Source organism: Lissotriton helveticus, chromosome 2_1 (genome assembly GCF_964261635.1).
Source record: "Lissotriton helveticus chromosome 2_1, aLisHel1.1, whole genome shotgun sequence".
Lineage (NCBI taxonomy): Eukaryota > Metazoa > Chordata > Amphibia > Caudata > Salamandridae > Lissotriton > Lissotriton helveticus.
In genome coordinates this window covers 607058027-607080350 of record NC_136059.1, presented here as the reverse complement: position 1 = coordinate 607080350, position 22324 = coordinate 607058027, and the positions used below count along the sequence as shown (strand labels likewise).

Genomic DNA, 22324 nt, shown 5'->3' with positions numbered 1-22324 from the left:
ACATGGTCTCTCCAGTGTTATAAAGCAGTGTTTCCCAAACTGTGGTCCGCGGACCCCTAGGGGTCCGTGACACATTCCCAGGGGGTCCGTAGGCAACAGTTTTAAAAGCACAAAAAAATTTCTTGTATAATTAGCAGCTTTCCAGCAACAATGACAGTGTCAAGAGAATGCCAGTGATTAATGTACCTGCTGGAGAGCGAGGAGAGTTTTGTTCAGTGGCAGCTTTGATTTAACTAATGTAGCACAGAGGGTTAATGTGCCTACTGCAAAGAACGTATAACATGCAACTTAAAAAGCAGCATTTTATGTGCCTAGGTTCGTGGTTACTGCTTTTGTCACAGAGATGCCTTTATTACTGTGCACTTCATAAGTGACAATCGTAATCTAGCAGAGGGACCTATAAACTGTCATCAAAGAGCTGCTTGCAAACTGCATCGTACCAGTTAGTAACTTATATTTTGTCCCAGTTATTCATTTTCCTGATGCTGCTAAAAAGATATATTTGGGTGGAAATACATTTTTAATGTTAAAGTCAATGCTAGCCACTGTGTTATGCTCTGAATCCTGAGTTTGTGCTTTTCCAGACCAAGCACTCTTTATATACACACTGATTTACATGTATGATTCAATGTCTCTCTATTTGTGTGATGTAAAGTGCTCTGACATCCTACAATGGTATGAGAGATGCTACAAAACAAATGAAATACATGTGACAGAGGGGCTATTACTTCATTATAAAATACTAATGACCAGATGTACGATCTGTTTTTATATGCGCGAACGGGTTCGCGAACCCGTTTGCACATGCAAAAACCTATTGGGCTATGTACATAGCCTATTTCGCGAGTCGCAATTTGTTTGTGACTCTCTACAGAGGTTTTGCAACTTGCTATTTGGAAGGGGCATTCCCTTCCAAATAGCGAGTCTCAAAACCATGTACAAATGTTTTGCGGTCGCAAAACAGTCACAATTACCACCTACTTCAAGTAGATGGTAATGCATTCACATAGGAAGGGGTCCCTAGGGGACCCCTTCCCCTTTGCAAATGCATGCAATTAAAAAAAAAAAGAAAATGAAACGTTTTTGTTTAATTTTCTAAGGGCAGGCAGTGGTCTCAGGGACCTCTGCCTGCCCTTAGAAAATGAAACAAAAACTTTTCATTTTTTTTTTTTTTTTTTAAATGCATGGTAAACAGGCTGCAATTTTTTTTTTAACTGCTTTATTTAAAAGCAGTCCGAGACATGGTGGCCTGCAGAGCCCAGCAGGCCACCATCGCTGGGAGGGCTGGCATTCCCAATGGCCTCGCAAATTGCGAGAGGCTCATTAATATTAATGTACCTCGCAATTTGCGACCCCATTGGGAATCCCAAACAGTGTTAAACACACTGTTGTACATTTCATTTAGCGACTCACAATTTGCCACTCGCAATGTGTCGCTAATTGCGAGGCGCTAAATGAAATGGTCGTACATCTGGCCCCAAAATCCTTAGTACTTTGAATATTTGTTTTGTGTGCACACGTGTATTTTTTTCGAATTACTGTTTTAATGTTTGAAATTTAACTCATACAAATTGCTTGAGGGTCCCCGGCTTCCAGTGGTGACTCAATGGGGGTCCTCAGGAGTCAAAAGTTTGGGAACCACTGTTGTAAAGGTTATCTCTGCCCGATATTTGGGAGCCAGGGCCCTTTATTTCTGGCCGCGTCTCTACTCCTGCTCCAGAAGACTCGCAATCTCTTGATGCACCCTCCGTGCCTGTAGCTCGCCCAGCGTCCTCTTGTGGGGCACAGATTCAGGATCACTGACGGTCTGCTAGGTGACCTCCTCAGCTGAGGGTGCATGGGGGGGGGAAAGTCTGTTAAGCATGAGGGGCAGCATCAATTCCTCACGGGCCCCTCCTACCTGCAGCTCCCACTGGCAGGGCCTCTGCTACTATAGACTTAGAGGCCTCGGGCCGAGCACGACTGTGCGTTGCGAACATCTGGGCATCAAGGCTCTCCCAGGACTCTCGCTCCGAGCTGGTGATGTCAGCTCGCTCTCGCCCTGGCGCCGGCCGATCCTCAGACCGCACTCATGTCAGCGTGGGTCACGGCTCCCGATCCTCCCGGCTGCTTGACTTCTGTGGGGTCCGGCCGCTTAGCCCCCGCAGGCCACCACTAGGCTTAGCCCTGTCCTCTCACCGGCTGGTGGCCGTCCTGCATATCCTGAGGTATCTCGCAAGGCCCAGTCCTCCGTGCCCCGCCTCTCCGGCTTCGCTTGCAAAAGCCCGCTCCATCTCCCTCTCAGCTCTTCCTCCGCCGTTCTTGCGACTCGGTAGCCGTCCCAACTGCTCCTGTGCTCTCAGGGGACGGAGCGATGCAGTTTCCACCCTGCTGCACTGCAATTAGGTGGCCGAGATGGTATTATTGGGCTGGCGGCAGGCAAGAGCAGCGGAGCCCAGTGTCTTATCTAGCCGCCATCTTGGCCACGCCCCCCTTTAAAAGACTTTTTGACTTAAACTAGGTCAGGTTTAGACATGGCAGAGGGGGTTAGAGAAATGTTTTGGGTTATCCAAGTTATTCATTTCCCTCTTGATGTACTGAAATAGGGAATATTCTATTGCATGAAAGAAAATCCAGAGTAACCTCCTTGTTGAATCCAAGATGCAGGTTCACCCAGACTGGACACCACAGGCCGTGCGGGGTCAGTTTAAAACTGTCTGCCACATACTCAGCCCTGATCTCTTGATGTGCTGTAAAGGTTTAGCAAGACGGGGGACCTCCCAGGAGACGACTTAACAGCCAGTTCTATTCAGCCTGGAGAGAAATGGTGTTCGAGCAGCCCCAAAGGCTAGTCCAATATGTAAGGATGGAGAGGCGTTTACTTTTACACACCTCCAACAGCAGGATTTTTTTGCAATGTGTGAAGTTAATTATAGATATACACAGCCACACTAGCAAATCTGTGGCAAACTTTATGCTTGCATGGTCCCCAGTTTACATGGCATCAAAAACTACGCCAGGAGATATGCACTCCTCTTACAGTGCTTAGGGCTACAAACCATAGTAAAGGTTTTAGAGAGGTTGGTGACATGAACCAATGACCCCATAAAGCTGACACATTTCTGAAATAGGATATTTAGGCTGTTAAAGGTTCTTCCAAGCAACACGGTATCATCCGCGTAGAGTAATGCTAGGACCTTTTCCATGCCGATTCGTGGGACATCTGTGGTACTTGCAGAGAGGGCTGAGCCCAGGCCACTTATATACGAAAGGAATAAAACTGGGGCCAAGATGCAGCCCTGGCGCACCCGTTTCCCCAGTTTAAAGCTATCAGTGCGTTTGCCCGAAAGATCAAATCTTACAGATGCTAAGAGGTGATAGTGAAGGGCCTGAAGGAAATCCATTTTCCCAGCGTTCACTCCCAGGTTAGTCAGGGTTCAGCAGAGTTTAGATCTTACCACGCTGTCGACATCGCAAGACATGTCCATGAAAGCCAGGCAGATGGAGCCTTACTTAGTGATTCGGTATTAGAGTGACCGACTAGCATGGGTGCAAATTCAGGACAATGAGTGTAAAAATTCAGAACAAAGGGTCAAAATTCAGGACAAACATTCAGCACATAGGTCAAACTTTAGGACAAAGATTCAGGATCTCTTTGAGGGGTCCCCTGAACCATGACTACCTTTAGTGTTGTCACCGACTGGCCCAAGCCAGCCTGCTTCCACCAGAAACTGTTCTGACCTCATTGGGAGAGTGCCTGCTCACTTTGAAGTTGAGAACAATGCCTTTCCTGGGTGGAGGTGTTCACACCTCCCTCTAGTCAGGAAGAGCCATCTGTGGCAGGGAGTTTCAAAGGGCTTGCTGCCTTGGTAATGCAACCCGAACCTCTCCTGTTAGAAGGAGCAGGCCCTCCTTTTTGGCAGGAGGACAGGTGGGAACCTTAGAAAGAATAGGAGGTGTGCCCGCCCTGCCCCCTGTGTCAACTTACCCATCCAGTGCTGGAGGCGAGGTAAAGAACTATTTTCAGTCCCAGCCATCTTGAAGATGGTGGGCCTTAACCAATCAGGGCTAAGACTATGTCTTCCGCCCACAGGATGTGAGCATAATAGAGGGTGTACACACTCCAGGTAAGGGGCTCACTGCCCAATACCTGTCACTTCCTTGTAACACCCCTAAAACTAGTAATTAGGTGGCATCCCGAAGCCCTTAAACTTCAGTTCACAATGATCTAAGAAGAGCCAGACACAACAGAGTAGCACCAGCAGAGAAGACTGCAGACACCAACTGACTTGGCCCAGCCCTACCGGCCTGTCTGTAGCCCTTTACGGTCCAGTACCAAAAGACGACTTGTCCTGCAGCCCAGCAATCTCCAGAACCTTGGGAGGACCCCCTGCCTTCGATAAAGACCAAGATCTCCCAAGAACAGCTGACCTGTTCACAAAGAAACAATCGTCAAATAAAAGACTATGGACCTGAAGAACAGCGAAGCCTGCTCCTGGTTCCACCTCAGCACCTGACGCATCTGGCCCTAGTCCAAGTGGCCCACCGGTACCTGCAAGGTCCCCCTGTGCTCCAGAGCCTGAGTTCACCATGAGCTGACCTCTCCAGGGCACCCTGACGTCACCTGCAGCCTCTGAACGGAAGCCCTACCCCCAACCGTGACCTGCTCCGGAAGCGGCTTTGATGCTAAAAGACACCCATGCGTTCGTCTGTCTTGGTGAAGAAGACCAAAGGTGTATCCACGTCCCCGAGCATCACAACATACCTCTGCACCTATTGGCTCCTTTCAACCGCCCTCCTGGCCTGAGCCTGCAGCCTGTTTCCGTTTTCTCTTTTGTTTTACTTTGGGCACCCGATGCTGTGTTGGCATCCTGCACTCAGCCAGCCCTCTGCCACTGGTGGTGTAGTGTTGGTGCTGCTTTGGCCCCATCCAGTGTTTGCTTCAAACCCTGGAGACTGCCCCCCTCCAAGCTGCTGCTACTTATCTGTAAGAAGTCTCTGTCCGATTGCCCTCCTAACCCTACTGATCTGTATTGGGCGAACAGTCTCAAACTTGCACTTTGCACCCAGCCGCCCCTGTGCCGCTGGTGGTGCTGAACTGAACCTTCCCAATACTGAACTTAACTTTCTGAAAATTGCACCATATCCATTTAAAAAGTATATATATTTTTATTGATTTTAGACATCAAATAGTCACATATAATGGTATGTATGCATTTCAATCGAATAGTAACAATTACTTATAACATAACAGTGCACAATGACTCACTCAGTTGTTATCAGTGAGTGCCCATCCTTTCTTGACATTTCCATCTCCACAGTTGGGAAGACACATAGTTCCCCTCTATCTGTATTCCACCTGCTTCATTTGTTATCCCATTTCTTAAGACAGCCCCTAGATTTATATACTTCTTTTTCTTCAATCAGACATTTGTTCATTTCCGCTGCCCAAATATTTAGCGATGGTCTTTCCGCTAACCCCATTTCATTGCAATTGGTCTTTTAACTAAAGTGTACCCTAGGGTGGCTAATTGCTGCTCCACTTCTGTAAGATCGGTGGCCTCCCAAATGTTAAGAAGCCCCATTGGTGCTGTTAGGGTTATTTGTTTCCCTAGTGCGTCCTGCATTTGCGTCGTTGCCCTGTCCCACAGGGACCGTATTTGGGGACAGTCCCATATTATGTGATAGAAGGATGCCTCTTGGTGACATCTGCGCAAACAGAGCGTGTCCTGTCATGTTCCTATTTTGGCTAAGGTGACCCCGGTAAAGTATGTTCGATGTAGTATTTTTAATTGTATCAGTCGAAAACGATGATTTATGGCTGCTTCCCTTGGGGACATCAGTGCAGTTTGCCAGTCCTCATCTTCAATGCTTCCGATGTCGGCTTGCCAGTTATCTCTGAGAGTATGAAAGCGATCTGGCAAGCTATTGCACAATTTGTGATATGTTAGTGATATGGCTTTGTCTCGAATGGGCTCAGAAAGCAACCGATCTTCCAAGGGGGATGACTCTGGCAAATTACTTAAGTCTGGGAGTGCCGCCCTGAGTGCATGGCGCATCTGCAGGCAATGAAAAATCTCCCCTTGCGCCAATTCATATGTTTTTTGTAGTTTGCGGAATGTATGGATTTTGCCCTTCCTGACCAGATGGCATACTCTGTACAGTCCAATTATGTCCCACTTATCGAATCCTAATTGATGACACAGTAACCCCAGTTTTTAAGAAGACCACAGGTGTGTGGCCTGAGTCAACACCCTGGCCCAGCCCAGATGTAAGGTCACCTGAAGCACTGTATCCATTTTTTAAACTGGAAAGTATTTCTATTGAAAAACCTATTTACCTATGCCAAAGTTCTGTGGTTCTGCAAAATAAATATAACCAAGTATAAGTTTTATAAATTGGTCTTGGATTTATTCATTGAGTGAGTGTCTAATTTATTGCCACTGAGTGTAAAACAAATGCTTAACACTGTCTTCTGATGGGGGCGTGGCTTGAGCGCCGCACAAGATGGCGGCTTAACTGCGGAGCTCCGGGCATCGGGCGCCGGCACCAGCGGCTTTCTCCTCTCCTGCTGCACCATTCTGGGCGCCGACTACATTTTCAGACGTCGGAACATGCGGTGAGCGGACTGATACCGCTTGCGACCCTCTGCTCCATTTGCATGCAGTTTCTCCGTGACTGACGCGGCGCGCTTTTCAGCGGCCGCCATTTTCTGTCAACTCTACCGCGTATCCAGACTCTGTCAGCGGAGAGCCTGCGCCACAGTGCGGTGACTTCCAGGTGAAACGCGCTCAATGCAGCAATGCTGAAATACGCAATGTTCCTATTTCTATTAGTTGACTCTTCCTGTTGGCGCTTTTTCAGCCTTTGGTACATCCTTCTCCTCTAGCTTTCTTCACGCTAATGATGTGTTCAAGCTGTTTTCATCATTTGGCTGCCGCTCTTCAATGACATTCACCGAACAGCATATCATTTGTTTCTGGCTACCCTCAATAATTTCTATCTGTTCATACACAGGATGCAGACGATTTCCCTGCGCACGTTCACCATATGCAGTGTAATTTCAGCTATGTGTGCACTTCTATTTTACTGATGTCTTCTGTGTGACGCATTTTCTTTTATTTGCACACACGGTCCTCACATCAATGTGTTGAACTCTACCTTCCACAACACTGCTTTTTTGTCAGTTTGAGGGGCGCCAACTTATTTCAACTGTGTCTACAGGTACATTATTATTATTATTATTTATCTCCCATACCATATATGGGGAAACTGCGCACTCTCAAGCTCACAGCTTCCAAAACCAAACTGCCTCTTTCCTCTGACTCTGACTCAGCGTCGCACGTCATGGAAGACATTATTCCTTCTAAAACGGATATCACTCGTGGGGCAATACCTAAGGCTACTGTCACCAGCAAACTTCCACAACCAGGCTCCACGAAACGTCACAAGAAAGATCCTCCATCTCCAGGTTCTGAGACACCTTCCGCATCCATGGATCTCATTCTTGAAGAACTTCGAGCACTTAAACCCTTTATGGCTGAAACTACTAAAACACTGCAATTTCTTCATGATAAATGGTCCACTCTCGAATCCAGAGTCCTGTTAGTGGAACAATCAACGGAAGCTCTACAATCTTCTTGTTCTAGAATTTCTACATTGGAGAAGGATGTCTCTCTCTTAAGGCGGCAGACTGAGGAGTTGGAAAATAGAAATCGTCGCAATAACCTACGCCTTTATAATCTTCCAGAGCTCACAGAAGGGTCCAATCCTACCTCCTTCTTCCAAACCTTTTTACCGAAAATTCTAGATCTTCCATCTTCTGTCACTCTTAACATTCAACGAGCTCATAGACTGGGTCCGAGAGTTTCCTCCAAACCACGCGGAGTCATCATGCTCTTCCTACAATATACCGATTTACTTCAGGTACTTTCGGCAGCCAAAGCAAAGAAACAGATCATCTGGGAAGGCCATCGTCTGTATCTGTCTCAAGATGTAGCCAAAGTGACAGCTGACCGAAGGAAACAATTTCTTGATCTACGACCACGATTGCGAGACCTTGGTGCCAGATTCGGTCTCCTACATCCTTGCCTCTTCAAGGTTACGTATAAAGAAAAGACAACGACTTTTGAAGATCCACGAGTCCTTGAAGAATTCCTCCGTCGCCATGAAACCATCAACATGGACACTGCCAGACCAGTTTAATAATTCATGTGTTTTCTTGATTAATTAAGTATTATCCTTTTGTTTCCCTACTGTGCCTAGTATCGACTTACCTTATCCTACTGTTCACACATAACCCTTGTATATTTTATATATTTATTTTGTTATAATGTTGCGTAGTTCCTATATTTGGCGTCCTTATGTACTCCTAACCTCTCTTTTCCATTTTTGTCTCATCACAGATTCTCTCCTTCTGTTCCCCATCCCGGTGTAGTTTTCTGCTCCCTTCAATTGATCCTAAGCTGGTTCCTCCGGTGTTCGGTGACGTGAGTTTCCGTTGTTGATGTCGTCCTCTTCTGGCGTCGTCACCCCCCAGTTCTCATTTGTATTTGTTGTTATGTCTCTTCTCTTGCTCTGTTCTCTTATCTTCCTTTATACTCTTTTCTCTCTCTCATATTTTTCTTACTCTCACCTTTTCTCTCTATCCCTCTCTTACGTCTGTTCTTGCAATCTTACTACTTCTCTCAACACTGCTCAACTACCTTTTTATTCCACCTTATCTTTTCTTTTATATCATTCTCCTGCTAATGTACATTCCGAGTAGTCACCTGGAATGTTAAGGGGTTAAATAACCCCATTAAACGTCAACGAGTTTTAACGCATTTAACTAGACTTAAAGCAGATGTAGCCCTCCTTCAAGAATCCCACCTTACAGATTTAGAGGCTACTAAACTTAAACGATGTTGGGTGGGTCATGTTCTCTATTCACCTGCTGTAGGTAAGAAAAACGGTACAGTTATACTATGTCATAAAAGGTTAAATGTTTCAATTGTATCTCAAGAATGCGATGCTGAAGGTCGTTGGGTAATTGTTAATCTTCTTATAGATAAAATACCTCTAGTTATTTTCAATGTTTATGCCCCAACTGGTGTTGATAAACTGTTCTGGCCTGCTATTTCGGACAAACTTGTTACCCTCAATGACCAATACGTTATTCTTGGAGGGGACTGTAACCAAGTTTATGACCCCTTTATTGATAGAAATTCAAAAGTTAAATTTGTTCCTTCCAAGATGCACACCCAGTTTGTCTCCTCTATACAGAATAATGCATTAGTTGACATTTGGAGGCTTTGTCACCCTGACCTCAGAGAATACTCTTTTTACTCCCCTACACATCACTCTCAATCACGTATTGATTACCTTTTTCTTAGCAAACCATTAGCTCAACTTGCCATTCATTCAGATATAGGCTCTATCCTAATTTCGGACCACGCTCCCGTTTTTGTAGACATTGATCTTATTCCCTACTCCCCTCATTCAGGCCGTTGGCGATTTAATAATTCCCTACTTCTTGATTCTAAGTTTTGCACCCAATTTACGCAATTTTCCACTGAATTTTTTACACATAACCATCTTCCTGAATCCCCCTTTGTTATGATTTGGGACTCGTTTAAGGCAGCTGCACGAGGTTTTATCATTAATTTTGTTTCCCAAAAGAAAAAGCAATCAATCTCTAAGTCAACTCAACTCTTGGATAAAATTAAGAAGTTGGAATATGCATACTATAACTCAAATTCTGAATCTTCTCTACGTGAATTAATCGCAGCCAAATTTGACTTCAATAAATTCACCACCAACGCCGCCTCTAACTCTCTTTTAAAATGCAATTCCCGCTACTACGGCGGTCAAAACAAGATGGGTAGGCTCCTGGCTAACTACCTTAAGATACGTAAAGAACGTACAAAAATTGAATCCTTGCAAAACCCAAATGGAATATCTTTCTTTAAAGATAAAGATATACTTGCTCAATTTGTTTCCTTTTACCAAACTCTCTACACCCCAGAATCCACTCCCGATCCTCAGGATCTTCTTTCATATTTTCAAAACATCCCTCCTCCAGAAGCTTCCCATCTTGACTTTCACTCATTGGACATGGATATTAGCCAATCGGAAATTTCTCATGCAATTTCTATTCTCCGTCGAGGTAAAGCCCCAGGGCCCGATGGTTTTACCATTGAATTCTATAACCACTTCTCCTCCCTTCTTCTCCCAAAATTGCACTCCCTTTTTCAATCTTTTGCGGTCTCCGGATCCTCTCAAGGAACCTTTCAAGAAGCATTGATTTGCTTAATACCTAAACCAGATAAAGATCACACCCTTTGTAAGAACTATCGCCCCATATCACTAGTCAACACTGATTATAAAATTTTCGCTAAAATTATAGCTCTCCGACTAGATCCCTTATTACCAGATCTTATAGGTCCTGAACAATCCGGTTTCGTTAAGGGTCGCCTATCATCAGATAATTCCCGTGTCTTCTTTAATATCTTGAGTAAAGCTCCATACCTTTCCTCCCCCCTTGCTGCTATCTCCCTTGACGCTGAAAAAGCATTCGACAGAATTGGTTGGGACTTTATGTTCCAAGCTCTCCATTGGTTTGGCTTCCCCCCTAAATTCATATCTTTAATTTCTCTACTATATTCTAGCCCCCATGCTTCAATTTTTGCAAATGGTATGATTTCCGATTACTTTCCTCTCCAAAGAGGGGTTCGTCAAGGATGCCCTCTATCTCCTTTATTGTTTATTATAGCCTTAGAACCCTTTTTAACAAAGATTAGACTTGATGACACGATTACTGGTTTCCAATATGGTACTCACCAACAAGCTAAACTATCTGTATACGCTGATGACATTTTATTTTATTGCTCAAATCCCCAAACAACTCTCCCTTCCTTCCTTAGTCAAGTTTCTTCTTTCTCTACCGTATCCGGATATCGTCTTAACATTGATAAATGCGAAATATTACCTTTAAACCCCTTATGCCAAAAACATCTCTTTGATTCTTCTGGTTTTTCCTGGCAACCCATAAAGATTAAATACTTAGGTATCTGGTTTGCCCCACGTATTCCAGACACTCTAAAATTTAATTTCGATTCTCTTTCTAACAAAATCAGTACATCTATAACACGATGGAATCCTCTCTTCCTTTCTTGGTGGGGTCGACTTGATTCCATCAAAATGATGTTAGCACCCCTAGTCCTCTATTCTATTTCCATGATTCCCATCCGTATTCCAGATCATTATTTTAAATCGATAGACTCCCTTCTATTAAAATTTTTATGGAAAGGCAAAAAATCTCGGATTGCACTCTCCTCCCTGAAAAAAGACAAATCCCTTGGTGGTGTCAAGTTCCCCCACTTTAAGTCATATCATAACGCATTTTCATTGAAACAATCTATGAAATGGCTCTCTTCAGATCTTCCCCACATTCCTCCATTATGGCTCACATTAGAATCTTCTCTTCTGCATCCTTACGATTTTCGAGAAGTCCTATCCTTTACCTCTAAGGTGTCCTCCATAGGTTCCCCCATCTTTTCTCACTCTTGCTCTCTTCTTCGTCCATATTTACTATCCACCTACCCATCTGCCTCCTCCACCCACGCTCAACCTATCTGGCATAATAAATTCCTCAAAATTCGCAATCGTTCCTTATATTGGAAATCCTGGCATTCCCTTGGTCTAAAATGGATCTCACAACTTATCTCGGATAATCAGCCTCTTTCATTTCAAGATCTTCAAACTCAATTCTCGTTACCTGCCTCATCCCGTAAACAATATTTATCGATACTTCCATCCCTTACTCAATATCTTTCTTCACTCCCAACCTCTAACTTTATTCCTACCACGCATCTTTCGATTTCTAATGCTATCGATCAATCTCTTTCTGCGTCATTTATTTATAAATCTTTACAATCCTCTGCTGATCGTTCCAAATCTAAGGTTGAGTTGGCTTGGGAAGCAGATTTATCTCACACATGGTCCATTATTTTATGGGACAAAATCTGGTCCAAGGTTCACAGTACATCCAGAGCTGCAAATACCACACAAACCTTATTCTTTATTTATAATCGTATATTATTCACTCCATTGCTCCTGTCCTCCTTTTCCCCAGACACTCCATCTACTTGTTGGTCCTGCACATCCCTTTCAGCTGATTTGAAACACATGATATTTGAATGTCCCCCTATATTACGTTTTTGGCACTTAGTTTGGTCCCAGTTACAAAAAATTTTCAAATTTACGGTTCCATTCTCCATTTCACACATTTTCTTAGGTTCCCTATCCCCCACCTTTGTTGAATCCGACTCCAACCACAAATTACTTGACTTATGCATAGCCATTGCTTTCCACCATATCACATCGCATTGGAAACAAGCTGAGGATGTTTCTTTTACTGCATGGTGGAATGCAGTTTGCTTTAATCACCGACTTGACACTAATTTTGTCTCTCCTATCTCCTTAGCAATGAAACGTGATCTCTTATGGCTTCCCCTCACTGACTATCTCTCCTCAGTGGCTAGACCTCCTCCACCACTTCCACTACGTACGGTTGAAGTTTGTAAACCTCCATAAATGCATTACCTTAATTCATTCGATTATCATATTATTATTTACAGCAAATGTTTTATCATATTTTTAATCTGTTTTCACATTTTAAGGTATCTTCTCATCCTCCTATGTTCCTCATTTTCATTGCCTGTATTTTCATATTTTATGTTTCAGTATCCTAAATGTAATTCGCTAATATGTAAGATTACTCTCATTTTTTCGCATAACTTTTGATTGTTTCTTCATTTTCTGTCTTTGGTTCTTTCTATTTCAATAAACTTCAAACTTAAAAAAAAACACTGTCTTCTGATAAGCCTAACTGCTCGACCACATTACCACAAAAGAGAGCATTAATATTATCTACTTCTAGCCAGCTTCCTACACAAACTCTATGTGTCAGATCGCTCAAGGTATTCCATGTCTGTTCAGATGGTGATGACTGATTGTGGCATAACAGCCTGAGCTGCCGACTTTGGAGCCACTGGAACCCAGGTTCGAGTCTTGTCATCAACATCCTGTGATCCTGGGCAAATCATGTATTTTTCCTGTGCCTACAATCGGGCACCATGAGACCCTCACTGGTGATTTGTCGCACTTTACAAATCCTGGAGTTAGGGTCCGGTACAGTATTGAGTGATGGATAAGATTGATAGTGGACAGGTCCTGTGTGAGGGTAAGAGCATTATGCAGGAAAAGTGAGTTATTAACCATCCTGCATGAGGTATAAATGGCTGCAGACTGAAAGTATGGTATTATTGTGGGACAGAATGGTTAAATAGGAGTTGACATTACTATATAATCCCCAGGCTAGCCATATATCAGCCCTCCTTAGTTTACCAGTATATGGAAAATAGTATACTGATTGGTCTGTTTCATTGTGAGCTGTACACTGCAGATTCTCATTGATGCACAGAAGTGTGCTACAGACTAGAAACTGCATACATTGTTGCCCAGACTTACATTTTGTCTTGGACCTTGTAAGGTGCCCCTCTGCCTTACAGTTAGGGGTCCAACTACAGAAAATACAAATACATAAACACAGACAGACAGAAAATCACTGTTTGTTAAGAAAATGCAATGTTTTACACAATGGTGGAGAAATACAACCAAGGTTCCAGGCCGGAGGAGTTGTCTGGCAGGTCACAGTGCGGCATTAGAAGATTCTGATATTAGAGCACATCCATCATGTTATGTAGGCATTTCTACGTGTGCTCTTCGTTTTCCATTAACTGGAAATGTTAAAATACATTTTTTATAGAAACACTAATTATAATAAAATTCAATTTCTATGTTCATAAACTATACCTTCCTACCACCTGTCACGCAATCAGCTGTGGAAGTACTTTCACCTCAGGGTCTTTGGCACTGCACATGCCGTATGAATGATAGCTATGCCCCTGACAGGGCTGGCTTTAGTGCTGGTGCCAGATGGTGGGAGAATATTTGTTGTATTTCGCCCTCCCCAACCCCGACACAGACCCGCTCTGGCGTGTAGTTAATTTCTTTTACACTGCTACTCATTACACTTATATAGGGTAGAGTACGATGTTGGAGTGTGTTATATCACACCCATATTATACAAACATAATGGTTGTATAAGTGTGAAGGCCAATGTATAGGAAATATTACTTGAGACCACGGCCACTGGAATTATTCAATTGTCCAGCCGCTGCATTTTTTTGCATTATTATAGATTAGCTGCATTTGCCACATAATCCTTCATCTGTCGCATATTCTGCAGATTTTAGCTCAAATGATTAAAAAGTTACTAAAAACAGATCAACACGTTTTCATGCAGTGGAAGGCTCTTTGCAAAGAGTGACTGGTCACCTTTCTGTGGCTTATTGATATATGTGGGTGTTAAACTGGTACACATGTGTTGCAATTTAAGCCCAGAAAGTGTTAGCAAGTTTAAAAATGTCAAAGTAATTAGGTAACACTATTACAAAATGTGCTGCATTATACCACATAATTTGCCTTTTCTTGCTGCATAATTTACTCAACACTGCCACATTATTATTATTCATTGGAACCCTATTTAGCAACCTTAGAATAATGAAAGATTAAAGAAAAACACTAACAGGCACATGCATCAAAGCTTTAAGCGATCGCAAACGGTCCGATTAGCAAAAATCGCCCGTTTGCGATCGCAAAATTCGCTTTTGCGATGCATTAAGGGTAAAGGCCCTCGCAATTTGAGAATTTGCAATTAATTGCGAGTTCTCAAACTGCGATTGCATTTAAGGAATCGCAATTTGCGATTCCTTAAATGCAATGCGTGAAAGTAAAAAAATTAGCGATTTCGCTATTTGGGGGGGAGCAAATTACCAAAAAGTTGAACTTCATGGTAATTTGCAAACACTTTGAAAAATTCACTTTTGTGCATTATTCAAAGTTTCATGTTGCGCACACACATGCTCTTAGGGCATGTGTGTGCGCAACATATGTGCACGGACCAATTTCAGGGGTGCAACAGGGTGTCCTTTTGACACCCTGAAAACCTTGAAATTGCATTCTCTAATTGAGATTCTCAAATTGAGAATGTCTTCCCATTCATTGCTTTGGGCCTCTAGGCCCATAGGAATGAATGGGGAGGTATTCCTTAATTGCGACTCGCAATTTGCGAGTCGCAATTAAGGAATGTTTAGAAATCGCCATTTTTTAAGCGATTTCTACATGCATAGGCTTTTGCGATTCCTTAATTGCGATTCCTTAAAAATCGCAATTAAGGAATTGCAAAAGCCAACAATGATGCATGTGCCTGTAAGTCTTTAAACCGGTACCTTGCAGTTTCCATACTGCTATTTGATTTTGGTTCATAGCTCACTGTGCTATTTTAGGACTGTATCTTATGTACTGCAGTTAACAAAAAGGTACCCGCGACGAAAACAGTAACCCACTGAGCGGTCTACATAGAAAATAATTCTTTGATCTGCATGTTACACAGTGTGCTTCGCTGGAGGCACACTATCCCTCTGCACTGCTTCCAAACTAAGGTAGCATGGTGTGCAAAATATCGATGGACTGGGATGCGGCCTGAGTAATTACCAGTGACTGAGATTAATTCCAGCACTCCACCCATCACTTTACTATACACTTCAGCATTCTGAGATTAGAAAGTCTGGGAAACTATCAAGTATAAATGTATTCAAAAACCTTTATCAGGTAATTTAATATTCTTAAAACTGTGGGAGATTTACTTTAGTGAAATGTTTGAATAAATCTGTTTTCAAGACAGGAAAAGGGCGGGGCTTCCCAAAAATTGGTGAGGGTTAATGGGGACGGGTTTCTAAACAGGGAAATATTTTTTCCCTTTGCAAAAGAAATGGTAGCAAGTGCTAATGCACTTCTTCATTATATTTTAATTTTTTAATCAAAATATACTGAAGCTGCATTCCTGAACGCATAAATGTTTACACATGGCGAGTCCTCCTGTGATGCTCAGACTGATGCAGCATTTTAAAAGTACTTTTGGAATTATTTCCTGAGCAGTCCCAAATTTGTTTCAAATATAGGAGTAACCCTGCACGACCAAATTTTCAATTTTGTGAGTGAACCATGTAAATCTCATTAGGCACATGTGCATCTCATAATATGCTCAGATCTGCTCATATTTCTATACTAGGATTACAGTAAAAGATAGTTGGTGGGAATCTGAGATGCTTCTCATATTTTCTCCCAGGGCACATTTTTATGAAGCAAGGCCCAGAATGTTACACACAGTTTCGAAATAACGCACCAGAGTTACAGTGAAGTTTGTACTGGCCCACAAGGGATCTAAAGGCTGCGCCTTTCACCCTGTAATAAGTGACAAAATGAAGCCTCCACCTCCCCAGAGCGTGGCTTCTGGTGAGGTGACAGCAGCCGCTAAACAAAAGCAGAATGCCATGCCCAAGGCTCTGGCAGAGCAATTGATAAACTGCGCAAAGAGGCCAATTACCATTCTGTATGTGATAATTAGGCCGGCAAACAGAATGATAATGGGCCGATATCAATCTGTGCCAGGTTGGGTAGGGGCTGCTGCAGGCCCTTCTGATCACAGGATGAGCACGAGCTGGCCCCTGAAGTGAGGGTTACAGAACTCTGAGGCAGGTTGCAGGGGGACAGCTCACTCCAATGTGCAAAATTACTGACATCTGTGAAAAAATTCCTCACGGACAAGAGGTCCAAATAACAGGCGGTCCGTGAAAGTTACAGACAGTTGGTCACCTTAGTATACTTGCTTATGAGCAAATGCAAGCTCAGGCATTGCTCCACCATACTCAACCTCTCACAGAAGCCATAGTGCACCTCCGACAGTACGTCCGACTCCCTGACCCATAACAAAAGGCGCTCTAGCACAACTCGCACAGCAATGTTCACAGCGGAGTGCAGCAGGGAAATTGACCGATACCTACATGGAAATTGAGGTTCACCCTTCTTAAAAGTAGGAACGATGATGGACGTGTGCCATGATTCTGGGAAGCTTGTCTTAGTGCACACATTAGAATAATTACAAAGCAGAGGAGCCCAAAGCTCTGGTAAAGATTTGTACAAATCCACAGGGACACCATCTGGTCCTGGGGCCTTGTTGGATGGGACTTCATGATAGCTTCCCAGGTCTGTTCTAAGGTAAATTCCATAAGTAAAGGAAGGACCACCTCTACCGCAGTACACGGTCATAAAATGCGCTAAAGTGGTTGACCCAGGGCTAATAGTGGTGATAGTAGAGTTATTATTATATAAACAAAAGGCGGGACGAGAATGGACTATGTTTAAAGGGGTCCAGTGTACCTGTCCAGAGAACAAGAAACAAGGTTGTACAAAGTTCCCCTAGGAGTGGACAAGTAATAAGGTCTCTCTCCCAGGTTGCTAAGAGAAAGTAAGGGGGTGTTATTTGCTACGAAGTCAGCAAGTTCCTTGTCGGAACTTAGGAAGCCTCACACAACTGATGAGCTGGATGACATGTCTCATTCAGCCTACTTGAGATGTTGTTTAAATCATCGGCTTCCTGCTCCTACGTCAAGCCGGCGCTGCAATGCCTGACGGGTAACAACAAGTGTCACTCTTTTACGGAGATCTTTTGTTCCTTGCCGTGATATGCTGAAATGTGCGAGGCTAGAAAAAGTGAGGTAGTGAGCAAAAAGTGAGTTAAAAAAAGTTGGATAGTCCACGAAGTAAACTTTATTCATGTGGCTAGCCACTTTATTAAAAAGTGCAGAGAGGGGTATCGAGGACCAAAGTAACCATTAGTATGGCCTCATTTCAACCCTCAGACATGGTCAACATGTTTCATGCCCAAAGGGGCAATTCTTCAGGACCAGATAGTGCTCATATACTCGTTGGGTGCCCAAAAAGTGAGCTACAGGGTATTTGTAATACAACCTGGTGGGTCTAGAGATATAGCAGGCTGAGAATACTGCATCACCGTCAGACCATTGCGAGCCCACTGTCAGTCTGCGCGGCTAGTTCCTGTGGGGACTGCGCTAGGGACCTAACCCTTAGCGGCGAGGAGACAGTGCCGGTGAAACCTACCCCCACACATACGGCGTGTCAATGCACGCGGAACAGCCGGTTTTCTCAGCCTGCTATATCCCTAGACCCACCAGGTTGTATTACAAATACCCTGTAGCTCACTTTTTGGGCACCCAACGAGTATATGAGCACTATCTGGTCCTGAAGAATTGCCCCTTTGGGCATGAAACATGTTGACCATGTCTGAGGGTTGAAATGAGGCCATACTAATGGTTACTTTGGTCCTCGATACCCCTCTCTGCACTTTTTAATAAAGTGGCTAGCCACATGAATAAAGTTTACTTCGTGGACTATCCAACTTTTTTTAACTCACTTTTTGCTCACTACCTCACTTTTTCTAGCCTCGCACATTTCAGCATATCACGGCAAGGAACAAAAGATCTCCGTAAAAGAGTGACACTTGTTGTTACCCGTCAGGCATTGCAGCGCCGGCTTGATGTAGGAGCAGGAAGCCGATGATTTAAACAACATCTCAAGTAGGCTGAATGAGACATGTCATCCAGCTCATCAGTTGTGTGAGGCTTCCTAAGTTCCGACAAGGAACTTGCTGACTTCGTAGCAAATAACACCCCCTTGCTTTCTCTTAGCAACCTGGGAGAGAGACCTTATTACTTGTCCACTCCTAGGGGAACTTTGTACAACCTTGTTTCTAGTAGAGTTATTATTAACACCCTTGGTGCCACTATCATTAACCACTTTCTGCCCTCGGGTCTTTCCCCAGGAAACCATTTGGATCTCTTTAATGCTGTCACACGGTGCGGCCTTGTACTCAGCTCTCCACTGTTGGACCTTACAACAAACCCTTGGTGTTTCCTTCTGGGCTCTATGTAGGTCTACCAAGGCCTTGCTAGAGGATGGGTCAAACTACTTTGCCTAAGGGTTAACAGGTCTAATTGGCTTCATAAGTCGCTTAAAGACTGTAGAACCAAACTGCACAAATTGATTGGCCACAACCTGGATCAACAAAGGAAGAGAAACAATAATGCAACCTGTTCAGATGGTTAACACACAAGTTTGACATGAGAGCCTTTATGTCTGCATCCGTCCAAGCCAGACAAAGCCCTTGTGAGTTGACAGCTAAGGATTACAAAGACACACCTTTAACGCCTCGCTCAACCTGGTGAATAATTAATCCCAACCATAGTGAGTTGTGATCACAAAATGACATTTCCTCCGTCCATTCCATCAGGACTCTGGATATGAAAATATCAATAATTGAGCCAAAATTCCAACTAACAAATGTGACATTTTTGGAAAAGAGAGGATCGAACACTTCACAAGCATTGATGAGGTCAAAGCGTATTGATTAATTATAGGTGAGCTTTGGCCCTTTCGTCCATGCATTGGGGTACACCTCCTGGACTGACCTTATCAAACATGGCAGAAACATTATCCTGCTGCATAGGCACCAATGTAGATAAAAATCACCTCCAGCAACAATTTGAAACACCCTGTGCAGATAAGAAAATGTTATATCAATTTCTAAAATACAATCTATGAACCTATCATTATTATTAGGGCTAGAGTCCTACCCAAAACACCCATTATAAAAATGAACACAAACAATGTTCATGCCATTAGGCCACGTAGATAAACACAAATCTTGGGCTGAGGAGTTATCGGTACATATCACATTGGTTTTGCACTCCAGGGTTACTCTAAAGTACGGCAATAATCCTCCCCTTGCCCTACCACAGGGGGAAGGGATCACCAGGACCATTTCAGCGACAAACCCATCCAGGCTAATAACTTACATAACCCAGGATTCTTGAGGAAAAATAATATTGTAGTTTTGACACCGTTGTGTCTGTCAGTTTTACATATACAAGATATAATTGAAGGTACTTTTGATATAACAAAATCTTTAAAAATATTCATTCTTTTGACGAGACTCACGTGTTTGATAAAGTGCTCCAGAGTAGCATAAGCGATAGCAATCCCATCATGCGTGCTAGTTCCTCGTCCCAGCTCATCCAGGATAACCAGCGAACGTGATGTTGCTTTTTTAATTATTTCTGCTGTCTCGGATAATTCCTCCATAAATGTACTACGACCTTTGTATATGTTATCTGCTGCTCCCATTCTGGAAGAGAAATCGAAATGCAAAATATATTTTAAAATGTCACCAGAAACCATGGTCATGTCACTGGCAGAGCCGGTTTACTTCGACTTATAATTATTAAACTAGTACTGAAAAAGAGACAAGCCATTCTGAAAACAGTGCAGGCCATTTATTTTAAATCAGGCAATGAGTGGCCACATGGAGGGGCCTTCAAGATGGCCGCATTCAGGTAAATACGGCTTGCCAGGGCCTCTTTCCTATTGGGCAAAAACTAGGAAATCTTTTGTATGTTTTTATGCTTTTTGGCATTTCTATAGTGTGAACCTTGCCAGAAGGCAGCCATGCGCAGTACATGGTCAAAGACAAGCATAAAGAGAACAAGGAGAGGAAGATGGGTTGTGGTTTGCTAAAGCATTGTGATGCAGTGTGCTTTAAAGAGGTGATCCTTCAACTCTTCCCTAAATTGGTGCAACACTGAGTCAGTCCCGATGGATACGAAGATATCATTCCAGATCCAGGGTGCAAAGATGGAAAAGGCCTGCTGACTTGACTTTTCTTTCTTTACACTTCTTAGTCTTCAGTCTAAAGGTGACTTGGCTGCATCAAGATCCACCAGAGATGGTGAGTTGGTCTGCAACACAAGCAGGGGTGCTGGCTGCAATAGCTTTGTAAATAAGGCAGCTAGTTTGGGAAACTGTAAGGTGTGTAAAGTAGAGGCAATGGATTTCAATCAGAAGGGGGGTGAAGTGTTCATATTTCTTCAGGCCATGGATGACGTGCTACAGAATGTCTAATGTACCTAAGGGGTGCCAGTGTGGAGTTTGGAAGACCAGGGAGTACATCACTACCACCATTCGGATGCGAGTGTACGAGTGCTTGAACAGGAACTCTGTAGGAGTTTTCTGTAAGTAATGGATTGACTTTCTTTTTGGCACCACTTGAGTGACTGCATGTGGGTGAAACAAAAGAGTGCTTGTGAAGTTTTTTGAGCTTGTAAGATGCTTACTGGTGCTGATTCTCGTCTCCAGGCACCTAGGCAGGGCATTTCAAAATGGCAGAACGGACTGCTTTAGTTCTTTGTGGAGGCCTGACTTGAGATGTTTCTAAGGATGGTAAACCTGGGTGTGTGTCTTGATAGTAGGAAACACTGCATTAGAGAGGGTGCGGTTTCAGGGAAATGCAGCATATGAAAGGGGTTAGTTCATCTCATCACCACAGCTGTCCTCCTCAAAGACAAGATGGAGGAAAGAGTGAGGATCTGCCATAACTGCAACGTCTGATAGTTCATCTAGTCCATCTTTGAGCGAAGCGATTGGATACATCCAAACCCACCATAACAATATGTTTAGAGCCCTCCATCAGCCTGTGTCACAACTGAATCCACGGAGGTTGAAATTACTTTTGTACCACGGATTAAGTGCAAAGTAAACAATTAAGAACATCCCACTGTCTTGCCCATAGGCTTCTTGTCTGGGAGAAGGGTAAGAGTGCATCCTGTGTCTCCATACAATTTACCATTCACCACATTGCGATGGTTAAAAAAGGAATTTAGAAAGAATTGAAAGAACCTCTGCTTGAAAGAAAACACTGTCTTGGAGCCACCACTTCAAATGCTTACCCAAAATAAATACCAATGAAGAGACACCTTCTATTTATAAGAAAGCCATACTTGCAAGAAACTGGATCATTAATTGGGGTGGGTGACTATCCACTTCATGGAATAATCACAACTCTTGTCAGGGTGAATCCATAAAAGCAATAAATTAATCTGGACTCAAACACCTGGTAGTTATGGCACAGAGCAGACAGACTTAACTATGAGCAATGTGTAAAGTATATCTGCAGTACCAAAACAACAATGAAGTCAAAAGGTAACACAATACCTGGTCAGTGTGACTGCTTACCCCCGCGGAGCTCCACCACTAAGTGCTGCCCCCTGAGCTCTGTTGCATGGTGTTCAAGGCCCTTCTCCACCCACAGGCTCCTGCGCTGTGCCTCATCCCTGGTGGTCCAGTGTGAGAGCACTCTGCTCTTCTGCTGCTCTGACCCTGCCTCTCTTTCCTTAAGTGCCCATTTTCCTCAGTTCTGCCCTTCTATCCCTTTTCTCATTTACACTACTCACTCTTTCTTTAATTTTCACTTTTCACTTCTGGCTCTTTTCTTCATTTTACCCTGCCGCTGCTCCCCCGTGGCCCCTTCCTCCTCCAGTGTGTCCTT

The 22324-nt window shown here is 43.5% G+C and overlaps 1 protein-coding gene across 2 annotated transcripts in view; it reads right to left on the bottom strand.

The window, feature by feature from the left end:
* Positions 1 to 22324, bottom strand: part of MSH3 (mutS homolog 3) — a 1953894-nt gene that overhangs the window by 169719 nt on the left and 1761851 nt on the right. For both annotated transcript variants that reach the window (XM_078675310.1, XM_078675311.1), the window contains exon 21: positions 19942 to 20128. In XM_078675310.1, the coding sequence (XP_078531436.1) occupies positions 19942 to 20128 (187 nt within the window). The remainder of the gene's footprint in view (positions 1 to 19941; positions 20129 to 22324) is intronic.